The sequence below is a fragment of the Somniosus microcephalus genome, unplaced genomic scaffold (assembly GCF_052327205.1).
Source record: "Somniosus microcephalus isolate GS21.2 unplaced genomic scaffold, FLI_Smic_1.0 unresolved_chr7, whole genome shotgun sequence".
Taxonomy (NCBI): Eukaryota; Metazoa; Chordata; class Chondrichthyes; order Squaliformes; family Somniosidae; genus Somniosus; species Somniosus microcephalus.
Window position 1 is genome coordinate 21150135 of NW_028225185.1, and position 21363 is coordinate 21171497.

Sequence of the window (21363 nt, forward strand, 5' to 3'; positions counted from 1 at the left end):
CTCAACAGGTTCAGAGACAGGACTTGATCCCCTGCACAACGAACCGAGACATCTGTGGTAATCTACCCCACCCTACGGCTCACCTCCACCCCACCCCCCACCCCATCCCTCAATCCCACCCGCCCACCCCATCCCTCAATCCCACCCGCCCACCCCATCCCTCAATCCCACCCCATCCCCCCACCCCATCGCTCAATCCCACCCGCCCACCCCATCCCCCCACCCCATCCCTCAATCCCACCCGCCCACCCCATCCCCCCACCCCATCCCTCAATCCCACCCTCCCACCCCATCCCCCCACCCCATCGCTCAATCCCACCCTCCCACCCCATCCCTCAATCCCACCCTCCCACCCCATCCCCCCACCCCATCGCTCAATCCCACCCTCCCACCCCATCCCCCCACCCCATCCCTCAATCCCACCCGCCCACCCCATCCCCCCCACCCCATCCCTCAATCCCACCCGCCCACCCCACCCTCCCACCCCATCCCCCCACCCCATCCCTCAATCCCACCCGCCCACCCCATCCCCCCACCCCATCCCTCAATCCCACCCGCCCACCCCATCCCCCCACCCCATCGCTCAATCCCACCCTCAATCCCACCCTCCCACCCCATCGCTCAATCCCACCCTCCCACCCCATCCCCCCACCCCATCCCTCAATCCCACCCGCCCACCCCATCCCCCCACCCCATCCCTCAATCCCACCCGCCCACCCCATCCCCCCACCCCATCCCTCAATCCCACCCGCCCACCCCATCCCCCCACCCCATCCCTCAATCCCACCCGCCCACCCCATCCCCCCACCCCATCCCTCAATCCCACCCGCCCACCCCACCCTCCCACCCCATCCCTCAATCCCACCCGCCCACCCCATCCCCCCACCCCATCCCTCAATCCCACCCTCCCACCCCATCCCCCCACCCCATCCCTCAATCCCACCCGCCCACCCCATCCCTCAATCCCACCCGCCCACCCCACCCTCCCACCCCATCCCCCCACCCCATCCCTCAATCCCACCCGCCCACCCCATCCCCCACCCCATCCCTCAATCCCACCCGCCCACCCCATCCCCCCACCCCATCCCTCAATCCCACCCGCCCACCCCATCCCCCCACCCCATCCCTCAATCCCACCCGCCCACCCCATCCCCCCACCCCATCCCTCAATCCCACCCGCCCACCCCATCCCCCCACCCCATCCCTCAATCCCACCCGCCCACCCCACCCTCCCACCCCATCCCTCAATCCCACCCGCCCACCCCATCCCCCCACCCCATCCCTCAATCCCATCCCCCCACCCCATCCCTCAATCCCACCCGCCCACCCCATCCCCCCACCCCATCCCTCAATCCCACCCGCCCACCCCATCCCCCCACCCCATAATCCCACCCGCCCACCCCACCCCATCCCCCCACCCCATCCCTCAATCCCACCCGCCCACCCCATCCCCCCACCCCATCCCTCAATCCCACCCGCCCACCCCACCCCTCAATCCCACCCGCCCACCCCATCCCCCCACCCCATCCCTCAATCCCACCCGCCCACCCCATCCCCCCACCCCATCCCTCAATCCCACCCGCCCACCCCACCCCTCAATCCCACCCGCCCACCCCATCCCCCCACCCCATCCCTCAATCCCACCCGCCCACCCCATCCCCCCACCCCATCCCTCAATCCCACCCGCCCACCCCACCCTCCCACCCCATCCCTCAATCCCACCCGCCCACCCCATCCCCCCACCCCATCCCTCAATCCCACCCGCCCACCCCATCCCCCCACCCCATCCCTTCACCCCATCCCTCAATCCCACCCGCCCACCCCATCCCCCCACCCCATCCCCCCACCCCATCCCTCAATCCCACCCGCCCACCCCACCCTCCCACCCCATCCCCCCACCCTATCCCTCAATCCCACCGCCCACCCCATCTCCCCACCCTATCCCTCAATCCCACCCGCCCACCCCATCTCCCCACCCTATCCCTCAATCCCACCCGCCCACCCCACCCTCCCACCCCATCCCTCAATCCCACCCCATCCCCCCACCCCATCCCTCAATCCCACCCGCCCACCCCACCCTCCCACCCATCCCCCACCCTATCCTCAATCCCACCCGCCCACCCCACCCCCCCCTACCCTATCCTCAATCCCACCCGCCCACCCCATCCCCCCACCCCATCCCTCAATCCCACCCGCCCACCCCACCACCCCATCCCCCCCCACCACCCCATCCCCCCACCCTATCCCTCAATCCCACCCTCCCACCCCATCCCCCCACCCTATCCCTCAATCCCACCTGCCCACCCCATCCCCCCTCCCTCAATCCCATCCCCCCTCCCCATCCCTCAGTCCCGCCCACCCACCCGTCCCTCAACCCCACCCACCCTGACTCACCAGCAGCGGCCTTGGGTGTAGCCTGAGTGAGGACAGCGAGGAGTGTAAGGAGCGGGAGAGCGAGCGAGGCCCAGACTCACCGACAGTGGCAGCGGCGAGGGGGGAACAAAAAACACAAGGAGTGACGTCACAGGATAGCTGGTAACTGATTGGCTGGTAAAGGTCACATCGTTTTTCTTTGCTATTCCGATTCGGGTCCGCTATCACGTTTTTTTGTCTGTTGTCTTTTAGTCTTTAACCAAGGGCAGAGGGGTGTACTAAAAACTTTAGTCAATGAATCTAATAACTGGAGGCATGGCGGGACAGCTCAGTCCCATGGAGTGCACATCCTGTGCCATGTGGGGAGTCCTGGACACCTCTGTTTTCACAAAGGAGAGGGGCAATGCAGAAATTGCAATCCGGGAGGAGGGTGAAATATTAGATGAAATAAACATGAGAGAGGAAGTATTAAGGGGCTTAGCAGCTTTGAAAGTGGATAAATCCCCAGGCCTGGATGAAATGTATCCTAGGCTGTTAAGAGAAGCAAGAGAGGAATTATCAGAGGCTCTGACCATCATTTTCCAATCCTATCTGGCTACAGGTGTGGTGCCAGAGGACTGCAGGACTGCTAACATTGTACCTTTGTTTATAAAGGTAGAAAGGGATAGACCGAGTAATTACAGGCCAGTCAGCCGAACCTCGGTGGTGAGAAAATTATTGGAAAAAGTTCTTAGGGACAGGATACATCTTTATTTAGAAAGACACGGATTAATCAAGGACAGTCAGCACGGATTTGTTAAGGGAAGGTCGTGCCTGACTAACTTGACTGAATTTTTTGAGGAGGTAAAAAGGAGGGTCGATGAGGGTAGTGCGTTTGATGTAGTCTATATGGATTTTAGCAAGGCTTTTGATAAGGTCCCACATGGCACGAAAGTGAAAGCCCATGGGATCCAAGGCAAAGCGGCAAGTTGGATCCAAAATTGGCTCAGAGGCAGGAAGCAGAGGGTAATGGTTGCTGGGTGTTTTTGTGACTGGAAGGTTGTTTCCAGTGGGGTTCCGCAGGGCTCAGTACTGGGTCCTCTGCTTTTTGTGGTATATATCAATGATCTAGACTTGAATATAAGGGGTATGATTAAGAAGTTTGCAGATGATACTAAAATCAGCTGTGTGGTTGATAATGAAGAAGAAAGCTGTAGACTGCAGGAAGATATCAATGGACTGTCAGGTGGGCAGAACAATGGCAAATGGAATTCAATCCGGAGAAGTGTGAGGTAATGCATTTGGGGAGGGCTAACAAGGAAAGGGAATACACATTGGGCCAGAAATTCCAGAACGGGGCTTGCAGCGCGTGCAAGCCCCGTATTTGCACTTACCCCGCGCTCCTGCCGATCAGCTCCAGGGACGCCTGGAATTGGTGTTTCCAGAAACTGAAACAAGAATCCTGGGCAGCGTATGACGTCACGCCGCCCAGGAGTGCAGCCAGCGCGGACCCAGGAGCGTGCAGTGCAAGTGAGACACGCCCCTTGAGGTCTCAGTTTCACTGGACACGCCCCCAATGTTTCTGTCAAGCTGCTAACCATTTTTACATGCAAAGCAGCAGTTTAAATAGGTTTTTGGAAGTTTTTTCAAGATTTTGGTAACTTTTATAAAAATTTTAAAATGTTTACATTATTTTGAGTAATCTGAAGTAGTTTTAAAGAGAATTAAAGCAATTTAAATACTTTTAAAAGCCCTAAAAGAATTTTTTAAATTCCATTTATTTATTTAGCAATGTCGTCGTCATACGTGTCTTCACACTGTTCCCTTTGGGGAACTGTATGAAGTGGTGGAAGGATTTATGGCCGTGATTAACGCTCATTCCGTGACCGTAACCATCTTTGAACCAGCCATTAGGGCGGTTAGTCCTATGGCGGGAGGGTTTTACGGGCTCCCACAAGCTATACAAGGAGGGGGGGCCACCCACACCCACGGACACAAATATCCCACTGGATGTCAACCCAGAATTTAGAGCCGGAGCTCCGACTCCACTTGCCGGGACTGTCTGGAGCGGGGTTCGAAACCCTACCCTGATCTGGCCCAGCGGCGGGGATCCTACCGCTATGACAAAGGCCCAATCCGATTAGCAACGTGAAATGGCAGCATAGGGCTCCAGTCACGGGGAGGGAAAAGGCGCAGGAAACGTATGGGTGTCACCTTTTGTGCGGAGTGGGCCTTTTGTGTAGCAGTAAGCATCCCCTCCGCTGGGCCAGAAGGAGTAGGGTTTTGAACCCCACTCCAGACAGTCCCGGCAAGTGGAGTCGGAGCTCCAACTTTAAATTCTGGGTGGACATCCAGCAGGATACTTGCGTCCGTGGGTGTTGGTGGCCCCCCCCACCTCAGATGGGTTGTGGGAACCCGTAAAACCCTCCCGCCATAGGACTAACCACCCTAATGGCTGGTTCAAAGATGGTTACGGTCACGGAATGAGCGTTAATCACGGCCATAAATCCTTCCACCACTTCATACAGTTCCCCAAAGGGAACAGTGTGAGGATACGTCCGATGATGACCTCTTGCGCAATGCACCTTCTTGGACCCTCAGTCGCAGATGCGAGGGGGCAAGTCGTGCAAGTGTTAAATTTTTTATTTTATTGACATGTAAAATGTTGGCCCAGTAATTCCCTTCCAAATGCGCGAGTACGGTCGGGGTACTTACGCATCTGGCCGGATGAAATGCCGGTTTTCAGCATGCACAGTGCATGTGGGGAAAACCGGCATTTCCTGTCCTCTGAACGAAGGGGTTCAGAGGCAGAACGCGTGCGACTGCACATGCAGCGCGTGCGCAGTATAATTCGCCGCTTTCATTAATGCTTTCAGTGAGGTCCAGTCATTACAACTTACACATGAAAAAAGCATGGGTACAGTTGCTCCAGAGGCTGCGGAGGAAGATATTTCTTATCGTGGAGCTTCTGAAAGTATGTATGTCTGTATATATTCCTTTGCGTGTTATGTATATATTCCTTTACTTATGTGTATGAATGTATTATTTAATTATGACTTTCAGAGAAAGTAACTTATTGGAAAATCATAATTAAAAACATACATTCATAGTGAAGGAATATAAAACATACATACATATACGTAAAGGAATATATGTGGACATACATACATAACTCATTCTCACATTCCATTCACACAGCCACAATTGCTCCTTCTACCAACCGTTCTGAAAACCCTTTAAAAAAAAAAAAAAAATTTTTTACTTTAAAACTTACTTAAAATTTCTTAAAATAACTTCCCTCCCTTTCCCAAACAAAAATATTGCATTTCAAAAGCTCCACGATAAAATATATCTTCCTCCGCAGCCAATGAACCACTTTACACTTGCTTTTTTTCAGTGTAACTTCTAAGGACTTAACCTCACGGATTTCATGAATGAAATCTACGAAGTTCACTGCGCAAGCGCTGCCTGTGCAGTCGCACGCGCTCGAGGTCTGGAAATGCCGGCGTTCCCCGCATGCGCTGTTCATGCTGAACGCCGGCATTTCCAACGGCCAGAAGCGTGAGTAAGCCGACCATACTCACGCTTCTGGCCTGGAATTTCTGGCCCATTAAATGGTAGGACACTGAGTAGTGCAGAGGAACAAAGGGACCTTGGAGTGCATGTCCACAGATCCCTGAAGGTAGCAGGCCAGGTAGATAAGGCGGTTAAGAAGGCGTACGGGATACTTGCCTTTATTAGCCGTGGTATAGAATACAAGAGCAGGGAGGTTATGCTTGAACTGTACAAAACACTAGTTAGGCCACAGCTAGAGTACTGCCGACAGTTTTGGTCACCGCATTACAGGAAAGATGTGATTGCACCAGAGAGGGTACAGAGGAGATTTACCAGGAACAGAAAACGTTGGAAAAACTCCGAGTTTTTCCAGCGTTTTCTGTTGTTATTTCGGATTTCCAGCATCCGCAGTATTTTGCTATCAGATTTACGAGGATGTTGTCTGGACTGCAGAATTTTAGCTACGAGGAAAGATTGTACAGGCTGGGTTCTTTGTACAGAGGAGGTTTGTTGTGTCCGTGTATAATAAGACACAGACTGCAGGAGAAACGGTACAACAGGTGTTCACTCAACGTGGCTCACAGTGGAACTGACTGTACAGATTACTACTCAGTGCTATACACAGGTGTGGTCACTGCCGGTACTACAGTATACATGAGCTGTAAAAAGTAGTTCCCCCCTTAAAGGTACATACATTACAATTCCTCCCCTTTTAGATTAACAGTACCATAACACTCATTTAACAATTAAATATCAAACTAATTACAATTAACACTTTTAACATGCAACATTAGCTGAAAATAGTCTATTTATATATTCAGTCTTTGGGGAGGCTTCCTGATCCTTTCTGGATAGCGGCTTTCCCAAGTGTCTTGCTCTTGGTGCAGAGGCGATTCTGGCCCCCTGTCGTCGGTTGGTTCATCAGCTTCCGATGCTACTGTTTCTGGGGTAGATGCGACCTGTACGTCGGGTTCATCACCAGGTACGTATGGGCGAGGCATGGGGTTGACTTGTTCCTGTGACTCTAGGATCTGGTCAGCATGGCGTCTCACGATGCTCTCCCCAACGTCCACTGTGTACATTAGTGGGCCCTGCCACGTGCATATCATTCCTGGCTGCCATTTTTCTGTTCGGTAGTCGCGGGTTAAGACTGGTTGCCCTACATTGAAGCTCCTTGTTGGCTTCTCATGGATGTGCTGGAATTGCTTACTCTCAACATCTCTTCGCACGTTTGGTCTGAGCAAATCCAGGCGAGATCTTAACCTTCGGTTAAAGAACATCATGGCTGGGGCCTGGTTGGTGACTGCATGTGTCGCATTCCGGTAGGCGAACAGGAAATTGTCTACCTTGTGCTGCAGCGGAATGTTGTCATTGTACATAGCCTTTATTGCCTTCTTAAAGGTTTGTACGAACCTCTCAGCCAATCCATTTGTGGCTGGATGATACGGGGCGGATGTGTAATGCCTTACCCCATTCTTTTTCAAGAACCTCCGGAACTCTTCGGACACAAACTGTGGTCTGTTGTCGGAGCAAATCTGTTCTGGCAAGCCATTCCTGGCAAAAATGGTCCGTAGGACTGCAATAGTTTTCTCCGTGGTGGTGGAGGACATTTTGATGACCTCAGGCCATTTCGAGTGCACATTCACGGCTATTAAAAACATTGAGTCCATGAATGGACCAGCAAAATCAATATGCACCCGTTGCCATGGAGATGAGGGCCACTCCCATGGGTGTAGAGGGGCCTGTGGTGGTGCATTTTGGACTCTCTGGCATCCTGAGCAACTCTTGGTCAGGTCCTCGATTTGTTTATCGATTCCCGGCCACCACACATAAGCCCTGGCTAGGCTTTTCATTTTTACCCCTCCCAGAAGACCCTCATAAAGCTCATTGAGCACTCTATCCCTTAACTTGGGTGGAATTACCACTCGGGATCCACACATCAAGGTCCCCCGGCACACTGACAGCTGTTCTCTCCTTGTCGACAATGCTGGCAACAGTGAGTCGCCATGTGCTGGCCATCCCTTCACCGTCAAATCATATATCCGAGACAGTGTCGGGTCATTTCGGGTTTCCTTTTCGATACAAGCGTTAGTTACCGGTAGGTATTCAACTATAGTCGAATGGAATATTTCGACAGGATCCACTGCTGGTGCTTCCTCCGCAGTAGGCAGTGGCAGGCGTGATAGCCCATCAGCATTTCCATGCTGTTTCGTGCCCTTATATTCAATCTCATAGTGGTGCGCCCCTAGAAAAAGTGACCATCTTTGTAGTCGTTGCGCAGTCATCACCGGAACGCCCTTCTTCGGATTAAAAATGGAGACAAGAGGCTGGTGATCAGTCAGCAAGGTGAATTTCTGCCCGTGCAGATAGTGATTGAACTTTTTCACTCCCCACACTAGGCTGAGGGCCTCCCTGTCAATCTGGGCGTAGTTATGCTCGGCTGAGGTTAGTGATCGTGACGCAAAGGCTATTGGCCTCTCTGAGCCGTCCGAGAATTTGTGCGACAGCACCGCTCCGATGCCGTAGGGAAACGCATCACATGCCAACCGAATTGGTAATGCCGGGTTGTAATCACCTCTTTCGATGTGATTAGTGTTTTGCTCTTCTGGAAAGCTCGTCTACATTCATCACTCCACTTCCATGGCACCCCAGTTTGCAGTAGGGTGTTCAGTGGGTGTAGTATTGTAGACAAATTTGGCAAGAACTTATTGTGGTAAACCACTTTTATCGTTCACTATCGTTACACTATAGCTATCACTGTTGTATTGTTATCACCGTTCTCACTGTTGTATCACGATACGAGGTCGCCTCTTGTCGCGCTGTTATACCTGGGCTGACCACCTCCGACTCCGCCCATGGCTCCACCTACCTGCCCAGGTATAAAGGTAGTCGACTGGCTGGTATTCCTCCTTGTTGGACCCGATCACCCACGAGGGTGGGCTCTGTTATTTAGTCAATAAAAACCTTTAGTTACGTTCCTAACTCGTCGCTTTTTATTGGACGAATTGATAGGTATATCAATTTTATTGACTAGATTTTAAAGATGTTTGCTACTGACCAGCCAGAAGCCCTCCCAGAAGCACAGCCACAGCAGCCTTCAGACACCGGGCTACACCAGCCAGCTTGGCTGCAAGCCCTCAAACCACCGTACCTGGATCTAAACCCACAGGCAGCAAACTCAGCCCTCAACTTCAAACACTGGCTGGACTGCTTCGAATCCTACCTGGAAGAATCCGGCGTCCCGCAGAGATCCAAACTAAGACTTCTGAATGCCCAAGCGAGCCCGAGAGTATACGCACTCATCCAGGACACGACTACATACGAGGCCGCTATCAACCTACTGAAACAGCAGTACCGGAGCCCGGTAAATTACATGTACACCAGGCACCTCCTAAGATCCCGCCCGCAACAGCCAGAAGAGTCTGTAGCTGAATTTTTACGGGCGCTAAGAGCACTCGGCAGGAACTGTGACTTTAAAGCGGTGACGGCTGTTGAAAATACGGAAGATAATATCCGCGATGCCTTTGTGAAAGGCCTACGGTCCGACTACTCACGGCAAAGACTGCTTGAAGCTAAAGACCTCGACCTGGACAAAGCTGAAGCCCTCGCTCTCTCCCTAGAGGTGGCCCATCAGGACCAGGAGGCGTTTTCCAGGTACTGCTCGCGACCCTGGGACTCGGGCCCGACCCCTACCGCAATACCCTTCGCAGCGCCGCCCCCGGGACCTACCTCAGCGTCGGCGTCCCGGACCCGACCGGGCCCGCCACCCCCGGTACCGGCTCCGACATCGGGCACCCGCGATCGGGCCGCCGGCTGCTTCTTTTGCGGCCAGGAGAAGCACCCGAGGTCGCGCTGCCCAGCCAGGAACTCTACCTGCTCAACCTGCAGGAAGAAAGGCCACTTCTCTAAGGCCTGCAGGAGCGGATCTTCAGAGGCCAGCAGTGCCTCATGCGAACTGTGGGGGCGGCTGTTGTGTATGTAACCTGTTCCACCTTAAGAGAGCTTAAGCCTGTTCCACCTTAAGAGATGTACTACTTTCTCAGGCTGCTGTAGACGTAATACCGGGGGTGAACACACCGGTATATAAGCACTGTGCAGTAATCTTGTATTCAGTATAGTCCCTACCTCCAACCAGTAAAGACCTGTTTGAGTTATACGTTTAAGTCTTTGTGTTAATTGTTCAATACAATACACATACTTAACACTGGCGACAAGTCAGGTTCTTACCCTGCGGCAGTTATTCCACGGCGGTTGAAGAGAGGTTTCAAACCTCACCACTCACCACCCCACTGGAAGCGACAGGCATTAGGACCCTGAAGCCTCCATCAGCTTGTGAACCGGAGTAGAAGACAGGACTGGGGAAGAGAGAGGTACAGGGCGATAGCGATCGGCAGATAAGGGCCGGGCCGCTTTGAAGTGAGGGGCGCAGCCGGGCCATCGATCGCAAGCACTGATAAGGGCCGGGCCGCTTTCAAGTGCGAGGCGCAGCCGGGCCATCGATCGAAATCCCTGATAAGGGCCGCACTCGGGCTGAAAGGCGCAGCGTCGGCAGACACTGAAGGCGCGAGAGCCGCGGTGAAAAGCGTGGGCCATCGATCGCGGCGGAGATAAGGGCCGCACTCGGGGCTGAAGGGAGACGGCGTCGGGGGACGGGTGAAGACCGCCAAGCGCGGGAAAACCGCCATTTTGTGGGCGGAGGACGACGGCAAGAGCGGGAAGCCGCCATCTTGGATAGCAGTAAAAAAAAAAAAAATCTGAGAAATTGCAAATCTGATAAAGTACTACAATGCCTAAACACGGGAATATTAGCAACTTTGATAGTGACATCGAAGATTGGGCCATATATGTTGAACGAGTTAAAAATTATTGTAAGGCCAATAAAATTCGTGAGGCTGATAAAGCACTAACATTATTAAATTTAATGGGTGCGAAGACATACGGGCAATTGAAACACCTGTTATCACCAGATGAACCGGCGGATAAGACGTTCGATGAAATTGTTACTGTCCTGAAAGATCATCTAAACCCCACGCCGCTGATGCTAGCGGAATGATTTAAATTTTACGACAGAAGGCAGCTACAGCATGAAAGCAATGCTGAATATTTGCTGGAATTGCGTAAATTAGCGAAATATTGTCAGTTTGGAACGGGACTGACAGATGCACTACGAGACAAATTTGTGTGTGGTTTATTTAAACAGGATACACAAAAGCGACTGCTCGAGGAGAATGAGCTGACGCTTGAGAAGGCGGTCACTATGGCAGCAGCACACGAAGCCGCAGCGAGAGGCACGGCAGTAATGCAGCTACGGTCACCGGAGCTCAGTGCACACAAATTGGGTGTGAGTTCTGTTAAATGTTATCGTTGTGGAAAGACAACGCATGATCAGAACCAGTGTTGGTTTAAAAACCAAGAATGTAGAACTTGTGGTAGGCTTGGACATATAGCTAGAGTATGCAGGTCAGCGAAGAAGACCAGCAACAAGAAGTCACCGCAAGGGAAATACGCAAAGGTACACAAGGTGGCCGAACAGGAGTCCGATTCAGACGCAAGCAGTATTGAACTGGCTAGCTTAAGGGTACTCAACGTTGGTAAGGGTGCAGACCTCCAGACAATTTGGGTTACTCTTCAGATAGAAGGAGTCCAAGTAAAAATGGAATTGGACACTGGATCGGCATTGTCGGTCATGAATAAGAAAGATTACAGAAGGTTATTCCAACATATTCCCCTGCAGGATACGGAGATTATATTGACAACCTACACGGGGCAGAGAGTGTACCCCATTGGGACAATAAAGGTTGCAGTGGCCAACAAGGGCGAAGGAAGTCAAATAATGGACTTATATGTGCTACCGGAGGGAGGTCCACCACTACTAGGCCGGGAGTGGTTTAGAAACATAAATATGGACTGGCATTCGCTAAAAGCCATAAAGAGTGAGAACTCGGTGCAGATAATCAGCCCAGACTCTAGAACTGATGATGGTAAGACCAACCCATGTGCAAAAGACAAAGTTTCAGCACAGAATTCCACTGAGCAACAACAACATAGTTTAACAGAGAATTCTGAGTCTGTCAAGTCTACTGATATGCACATTTTTGAGGGACACTGGGCTCGAACTCAACTCCATTTCAAACTACAACAGCAATTAGAACAAATGATTCGCCGTTTTGAGCAAGAGATGAATGAAATAAAAAAGTTCTTTGTTACAGAGTGGGAGAATCTGGAAAGTCAACAGAAGCAACTGATGGAGAAAATGGAGCAGGAGCACACCAACCATCTGCGCGAGGAGGCCGAACGAATCAAAGCTGATTCAGGTTCTGAAGGTGCGTGCCATAATCTGGTGTCAGAAGAGTTAACGGTCAGCCAACTCCTTCATATGCTGAGGGACAAGACTCTGAAATGGGAAAAACTTGAACACGAGCTGCGATCTTCAAAGGAAAAGGGTTCGGAGCTCTCAAAAGTCATTGAGATGGCTGATGTGACGACACAGACTGAAACGGCTGCAACAGAGCAGCCATTGGATGCCAAAAGTACGCTGACTCACGTCAATGTAGAACAACAGACCGCTGAAACAGCTGCTCCGGTAGAGGGATTGCATAGTCCGAGCAATCAATCTCCAAAGGAAGTTGAAGTATTAAAATCACAAATGAGGTCACTAGTAAACGACTTGCTGAAAGCCCAGAAAAAGCTGGATGCAGAGGTACACATGAAGAAGTCTCTTCAGGAAAGATGTCTGGATTTGGAACAAGAGCTGGCTAACGTCCAGCTGGGTATGGAGGAAATAGACGACCCTCTCGCTGGCCTAGCTCAGGACGACACCGAATATTACCATGACCTGTCGGACGACTCCGAATATTACGATGTCCTGTCCTGCCCAGCTTGTAACTTCGACCCCCAAAGTGCAGAAATCATGGAGGAGCACCAAAAGTCTACGGAACATCGGAAGAAGGTGGCTCTACTACGGGAAGTAAGAGAGATAGAGAAGGAACAGCAGTCGGATAGCGTCCAGTTGGGTAAGGAAGAAGTAGAAGGGCCTCTCGACCTGTTGAGTGATATTGAATACTACGAGGATGTGGTATGCCCAAATTGTGATGGAAACTCCCAAAGTGCTGAAATCCGGAGGAAGCACTTAAGGTCTAAAGAACATAGAGAGTTGGTAGCATTACAGCTGTCCGCCGAGAAGATGGGAACGACAAGAGTTGTAAAAAGGCAGAAAAGAAAAAGAAGAGGCCGAAAATAATAATTGTTTAAAATATTGTTACTTCTACTACCTCCGGCCGAACACTACGAAAAGATGCTGTCTGGAACGAATTAAGATCAGAGACTGAATTTACGAACTGTTCCCACAGAGACTGAACCTGTAAACTGTTCCCACTAAGAGTATGTTGCAACTGTTCGTAGAGATTGAATCTGTGAACTGTTTTCCGCAGAGACTGAATCTGTGATATGTTACGTTAAACATGAAGTTATATATGTATATATGTTATTACGTTATGTTAAATGGGGGGGATGACTATAAAGCTAAGAAGGGAGGAGTGTTGTGTATGTAACCTGTTCCACCTTAAGAGAGCTTAAGCCTGTTCCACCTTAAGAGATGTACTACTTTCTCAGGCTGCTGTAGACGTAATACCGGGGGTGAACACACCGGTATATAAGCACTGTGCAGTAATCTTGTATTCAGTATAGTCCCTACCTCCAACCAGTAAAGACCTGTTTGAGTTATACGTTTAAGTCTTTGTGTTAATTGTTCAATACAATACACATACTTAACAGCGGCCATCTTCTTTCACGGCAACTGAGGCCAGCATCCCCACACGTGAGTCATGGGGGCGGCCATCTTTGATCAAGGCAACCGACCCCAATAGTGCCTCATGTGAGTTATGGGGGCAGCCATCTTCTCCGCCATTTTGTCCTACCTCGTGGGAGACGCCATTTTACCCACCACGCCCGACTGCCACCGAGCCCCCGGACCTGACGACCGCCTCACCCGCAGACGACAACGACTCGCTTACCTACACACTAGCCTCCGTCACTCTGGATCAAGCCCGCCCACACCACCTGTCCAAGTCGATGATGGACATCAAAGTAAACGGCCACGCCACGACCTGCCTGTTCGACAGCGGAAGCACGGAGAGCTTCATCCACCCAGACACGGTGAGCCACTACTCCCTCCCTGTCCTGCCAACGCGCAACCGAATCTCGATGGCATCGAGGTCCCACGCCACGGACATTAGCGGCTACTGTGCTGTGACCTTGTCGGTTAAGGGCACAGAGTATAAAAATTTTAAACTCCTCGTCCTCCCCCAGCTCTGCGCTGCCGTCCTACTAGGGCTGGACTTCCAATCCCACCTCCAAAGTGTAACCCTAGCATACGGTGGACCCCTCCCCCCTCTCACAGTCGACAACCAGCGAATGTTAAACCGCCCACCGCGTAACACCTGCAGCCTATCCACCCTCAAGGTGCCGCCACCTTCCCTGTTCGCTAACCTCACCCCCGACTGCAAACCCGTCGCTACCAAGAGCAGGTGGTACAGCGCTGGGGACAGAGCTTTCATTAGCTCTGAGGTGCAGCGTCTCCTGAAGGAGGGCATCATCGAGGGGAGCAACAGCCCCTGGCGTGCCCAGGTCGTGGTCGTTAAGACCGGCGATAAAAATCGCCTGGTCATCGACTACAGCCAGACCATAAACAGATACACCCAGCTGGACGCATACCCCCTTCCCCGCATATCTGACATGGTCAATCAGATTGCACAATACCGCGTATTCTCGACCATCGACCTTAAGTCGGCCTACCACCAGCTCCCTATCCACCCCGAGGACCGCCAGTACACCGCCTTCGAGGCGAATGGGCGCCTATACCACTTCCTTAGGGTCCCCTTCGGTGTCACCAACGGGGTCTCGGTCTTCCAAAGGGAGATGGACCGGATGGTTGACCAGAACGGACTGCAGGCCACATTCCCCTATCTAGATAACGTCACCATCTGCGGCCGCGACCGGCAGGACCACGACGTGAATCTGGAGAAATTCCTCCGTACAGCCCAACGGCTGAACCTCACCTACAATAAGGAGAAATGTGTGTTTAACACCTCGCGCCTTGCCATCCTTGGCTGTGTAGTAGAGAACGGACTCATCGGCCCCGACCCCGAAAGAATGCGTCCCCTCATGGAGCTACCCCTCCCCCACTGCCCTAAGGCACTTAAGAGAACCCTGGGGCTCTTCGCCTACTATGCCCAATGGGTGCCCAATTATGCGGACAAAGCCAGACCCCTCATGAAGTCCACATCCTTCCCCCTCACGGAGGAAGCGTGCGCGGCCTTCTCCCTCATCAAGGGAGACATAGCCAAGGCCACAATGCACGCAGTGGATGAGTCCATCCCCTTCCAAGTGGAGAGCGATGCATCCGACTTCGCCCTAGCCGCTACCCTTAACCAGGAGGGGAGGCCGGTGGCCTTCTTCTCGAGGACCCTACAGGGCCCCGAGATCCGACACTCGTCGGTCGAGAAGGAAGCCCAGGCAATTGTGGAGGCGGTACGGCGCTGGAGGCATTACCTGGCAGGCAAACGATTTACCCTCCTCACCGACCAACGTTCGGTTGCTTTCATGTTTAATAACAAGCTGAGGGGCAAAATCAAGAATGACAAGATCTTGAGGTGGAGAATCGAGCTATCCACCTACGATTATGATATCTTGTACCGGCCAGGTAAGCTGAACGAACCCCCTGATGCTCTTTCACGAATTACATGCGCCAGCGCGCATATTGATAGACTTCAGACCCTCCACAACGACCTCTGCCACCCCGGGGTCACCAGACTTTACCATTTCATTAAGGCCCGCAACCTGACCTACTCCATCGAGGAGGTCAGGACCATGACCAGGGACTGCCAGACCTGCGCCGAGTGCAAACCGCACTTCTATAGGCCGGACAGAGCAAGCCTGATCAAGGCCACCCGCCCCTTCGAGCGCCTGAGCATCGACTTTAAGGGGCCTCGACCGTCATCTGACCGCAATGTGTACTTCCTCAACATCGTTGATGAGTACTCCCGTTTCCCTTTTGCCTTCCCCTGCCCAGACATGACCAGTACCACGGTCATCAAGTGCCTGAACGACCTCTTCGCCTTGTTCGGGTTCCCGAACTATATACATAGCGACCGGGGCTCCTCCTTCATGAGCGAGGAACTCCGTCAGTTCCTACTAGCGAGAGGTATTGCAGCAAGTAGGACCACCAGCTACAACCCCCGAGGGAACGGCCAGGTGGAAAGAGAGAATGCGACGGTATGGAAGGCCGTCCTCTTAGCCTTAAAGTCTAAGGGCCTCCCAACCTCCCGCTGGCAGGAAGTCCTCCCGACAGCGCTGCACTCCATCCGGTCACTACTTTGCACTGCCGTTAACGCCACCCCCCATGAACGAATGTTTGTTTTCCCCAGGAAGTCGACTACGGGAACCACTCTACCAACCTGGCTGACCTCTCCGGGGCCCGTCTTGCTGCGAAAGCACGTGAGGGCCCATAAAACAGACCCCCTGGTCGAGAGGGTGAACCTCCTGCACGCCAACCCCCAGTACGCCTACGTGGCTTACCCAGACGGGCGGGAGGACACTGTCTCCTTACGAGACCTCGCACCCTCGGGCACTCCGGAGACACCACCCTTACCCCCCCCCACCACCCCCCCAATTCCAGCCCAGGTAGACGGCATGCCGGAACCCCACGAGCCTTCGCCGACCACGCAGACACCAGCACTAACACCGGATAATGCAGCACCGCCGCTGCGACGATCGGAGAGGCTTACGAGGCCTCCGGACAGACTGACATACCAGAACTGGTAGTACACTTCACCCCGCCGGACTCAAATCTAAACAAGGGGTGAATGTGGTAAACCACTTTTATCGTTCACTATCGTTACACTATAGTTATCACTGTTGTATTGTTATCACTGTTCTCACTGTTGTATCACTATACGAGGTCGCCTCTTGTCGCGCTGTTATACCTGGGCTGACCACCTCCGACTCCGCCCATGGCTCCACCTACCTGCCCAGGTATAAAGGTAGTCGACTGGCTGGTATTCCTCCTTGTTGGACCCGATCACCCACGAGGGTGGGCTCTGTTATTTAGTCAATAAAAACCTTTAGTTACGTTCCTAACTCGTCGCTTTTTATTGGACGAATTGATAGGTATATCACTTATGGTAGTAGTTTACCAGCCCGAGGAACGACCTCAGTTGTGACACATTTTCCGGTGCTGGAGCCTTGACTACTGCCTCAATCTTCTCTGGGGACTTATGTAACCCCTCTTCATCGATAACGTGGCCACAATACGAGATCTGTTTTCTAAAAAACTCGCATTTGGGGCGGTTAGCTCGGAGCCCATATTCCTGCAATCTAGTGAGCACCTGCTCCAGGGTGGCAAGGTGATCACTGTCATTTTCGCCCGTGACCAGGATGTCGTCCAAATAACACTGGGTCCCTGGGATCCCTTGCAGGACTTGTTCCATTGCCCTCTGCCAAATAGCCGGAGCTGATGCTACCCCGAATACCAGCCGGTTGTATTGGTAGAGACCTTTATGGGTGTTGATTGTGAGGTATTTTTTTGATGCTTCTTCTACCTCCATTTGCAGGTACGCCTGGGCCAGATCAATCTTAGTGAAGCGTTTCCCTCCAGATAGCGAGGCGAAAATATCTTCAATCCGCGGAAGTGGATATTGTACGGTGTGAAGGACCGGGTTCACTGTTACCTTAAAGTCCCCACAGATGCGAACCTTCCTTGGTTCCCCAGGCGTGCTGCTGAACGACTTTTTCATCAGAGGGACGATGGGTGTAGCCCACTCGCTCCAGTCTACCTTGGACAGTACACCTGAACGTTCCAGACTCTCCAGCTCTGCTTCGATGGCTGGGCGGATCGCATAAGGTACCGGTCTGGCCTTAAAAAATTTTGGGCTTGCCTTTTTTTCCAATTTTAATCGTCGCTGTCATGCCTTTTAGTGTTCCGAGTCCTTGCTGGAACACTTCTTTCGCATCAGTTAGGATCTTTGCCAGTCGCCCAGGTGTGATGTCGTCATCCTTTTTGTCAGCCACAGTCAGTGCCTGTATGGAATGCCAATCCAGTTGTATTTTCCGGATCCATTCACGTCCCAGTAATGGCGGTCCTCCATCTTGCAATACATACAGGTCTAGTTTTGGTGTTTCCTTACCGTTATATATAACAGTCACCCTTATTTTTCCTTTGGGGTAGACTTTTTGCCCCGTGTACATCTTCAAAATAATTTTTGTGTCTCGCAAGGGTATGTGTGAGAATAGCCGCTCGTAGTCCCGTCGGTTTAGGACTGTTAGGGCTGATCCTGTGTCCAATTCCATCTTTACCTGGACTCCTGCTATCTTGAGAGTGACCCAAATGGTTCGGTGATCCTCCGTTGTGATCACATTATGTAGTTTCAGACAACTCAGTTCCCTGCTTTCGGAGTCGTTATCACTCTTTTGTTCGTCTGAACTATTCTCCGTCATCTTATGTACCTTCTGGTACTTTCCTTTGGTAGGTTTCTTATTGCTGGTTTTCTTTCCCGACCTGCAGACTCGTGCTATGTGTCCTACTTTTCCACACTGTCTGCACACTTTGTCTTTGAACCAGCAATCATTCTGGTCGTGTGTTGTTCTGCCGCAGCGATAGCACTTCTCTGTTCCATATGACATTTCGTTTGTGCCATATTCTTGCGGTCTCTGTTGTATCTCTGCAGCGCCCCGTGCTGCTGCTTCATATGATACCGCAATGCTGAAAGCCTTTTCCAGCGTAAGGTCCTTTTCAGATAAAAGCCGTTTCTGGGTTCCTTCACTTTGAAGCCCACACACAAACTTGTCCCTTAAGGTATCTGCTAGTTCCGCTCCAAACTGGCAGTGTTTCGATAGTTTGCGCAGTTCTGTTAAATAATCAGCATTGCTTTCATCCTTATGCTGGTTCCGTTTGTGAAACTTTAATCTTTCTGCTATCAGCAGTGGTGTGGGGTTTAAATGTTCCTGTAGTATCGTTACTATGTCTTCAAAACTCTTTTCCATTGGCTTCGTTGGGGTTACTAGATTTTGTAATAAACCATACGTCTTTGCACCCATTAAATTTAACAATACCGACGCTTTCTTGTCATCTGACACCTCATTTGCCTTGCAGTACACCTCTATTCGTTCGACATATGTAGTCCAATCTTCGACTTCATTGTCAAATGTGGTGATACTGCCACTCTTCGGCATTTTGGGTGTGGTTTAAAATGGTGTCTCCCAATGGCTTAAAATGGAGTCTCCCGCGCTTTCCTTCCTCCCCCGCTGCTGCCAACGCCGTTCCCAGCGGCTCTCGTGGCAATGGCGGCGCCCTGTAGGTTTCGCGCGCTTCTCCTGCGCTGCTGCCAACGCCGCTCTTGGCGGTCCTTGTGGCAATGGCGGCGCCTCGCGGGTTTCTGCGCGTCTCTCTCCCTCTCTTCGACGCTGCTCGGCCCCTGAACACCGGCTACGCCCTGTGCGCTCTGCCCTCTCTCTCTCCCCCGTCGACGCTGCTCGGCCCTTTGCTGTGCCGCTCGGTCGGGCTCTAGCCCGCCGCTGTCCGGGAAGGGTCTGCGCACTACCTGTTGCCAGCCCGTTTTGCTGGACCACCTCGACTGGAAAGCCAAGCCTGGCTCTCAACAGCCTCCCCCGCAATTCTCGAGTCTCTGCTGGATGACTGGGCGGTTGCCCGTGGTCGACGCCCGAGTCTCTGGCCTTGACCTCCAATCTACTGGTCTCCAGGAACGAATCCCCGGGAGGTGATGCAGAGTTGCAGGTAGGTTCGAACTTGCCTCGTCGCCAATGTTGTGTCTGTGTATAATAAGACACAGACTGCAGGAGAAACGGTACAACAGGTGTTTACTCAACGTGGCTCACAGTGGAACTGATCTGTACAGATTACTACTCAGTGCTATATACAGGTGTGGTCACTGCCGGTACTACAGTATACATGAGCTGTAAAAAGTAGTTCCCCCCTTAAAGGCATATGCATTACAAACTGAGGGGAGACCTTATTGAGGTGTATAAAATTATGAGGGGCCATGGTAGAGTGGATAGGAAGGACCAATTTCCATTAGCAGAGGGGTCAATAACCAGGGGGCATAGATTTAAAGTCATTGGTAGGAGGCTCGAGGGGCCGCATGGCCTACTCCTGCTCTTACTTCTTATGTTATGTTTAGAGGGGATTTGAGGGGAAATATCTTCGCCCAGAGGGTGGTGGGGGTCTGGAACTCACTGCCTGAAAGGGTGGTAGAGGCAGAAACCCCCATCACATTTAAAAAGTGCTTGGATATGTACTTGAAGTGTCGTAACCTACAGGGCTACGGACCAAGAGCTGGAAAGTGGGATTAGTTTGGATAGCTCTTCAGCCAGCACAGACATGATGGGCCGAATGGCCTCCTTCTGTGCCGTACATTTCTATGATTCTAACCCCACCCACTCACCCTTTCCCTCAACCCCACCCACCCACTCCCTCAACCCCACCCACCCACTCCCTCAACCCCACCCACCCACTCCCTCAACCCCACCCACTCCCTCAACCCCACCCACTCCCTCAACCCCACCCACTCCCTCAACCCCACCCACCCACTCCCTCAACCCCACCCACTCCCTCAACCCCACCCACTCCCTCAACCCCACCCACTCCCTCAACCCCACCCTATCCTTCAACCCCACCCACTCCCTCAACCCCACCCACTCCCTCAACCCCACCCACTCCCTCAACCCCACCCTATCCTTCGACCCCACCCTATCCCTCGACCCCACCCACTCCCTCGACCCCACCCACTCCCTCGACCCCACCCTATCCCTCGACCCCACCCACTCCCTCGACCCCACCCTATCCCTCGACCCCACCCTATCCCTCGACCCCACTCTATCCCTCGACCCCACCCACTCCCTCGACCCCACCCACTCCCTCGACCCCACCCACTCCCTCGACCCCACCCACTCCCTCGACCCCACCCACTCCCTCAACCCCACCCACTCCCTCAACCCCACCCACTCCCTCAACCCCACCCTATCCCTCAAACCCACCCACTCCCTCAACCCCACCTACTCCCTCAACCCCACCCTATCCCTCAACCCCACTCTATCCCTCAACCCCACCCACTCCCTCAACCCCACCCACTCCCTCAACCCCACCCTATCCCTCAACCCCACCCTATCCCTCAACCCCACCCTATCCCTCAACCCCACCCTATCCCTCAACCCCACCCTATCCCTCAAACCCACCCACTCCCTCAAACCCACCCACTCCCTCAACCCCACCCACTCCCTCAACCCCACCCACCCTATCCCTCAACCCCACCCACTCCCTCAACCCTGCCCTTTCCCTCAGCCCCACCCACACCCTCAACCCCACCCACTCCCTCAACCCCACCCACTCCCTCAACCCCACCCTATCCCTCAACCCCACCCTATCCCTCAAACCCACCCACTCCC

The 21363-nt window shown here is 52.8% G+C and overlaps 1 protein-coding gene across 1 annotated transcript in view; it reads right to left on the bottom strand.

The window, feature by feature from the left end:
• LOC147086622 (leucine-rich repeat-containing protein 71-like) overlaps positions 1–21363 on the bottom strand; it is a 42885-nt gene that overhangs the window by 4826 nt on the left and 16696 nt on the right. The window contains exon 4 of the mRNA XM_085978286.1: positions 2395–2416. Within this exon, the coding sequence (XP_085834412.1) occupies positions 2395–2416 (22 nt within the window). The remainder of the gene's footprint in view (positions 1–2394; positions 2417–21363) is intronic.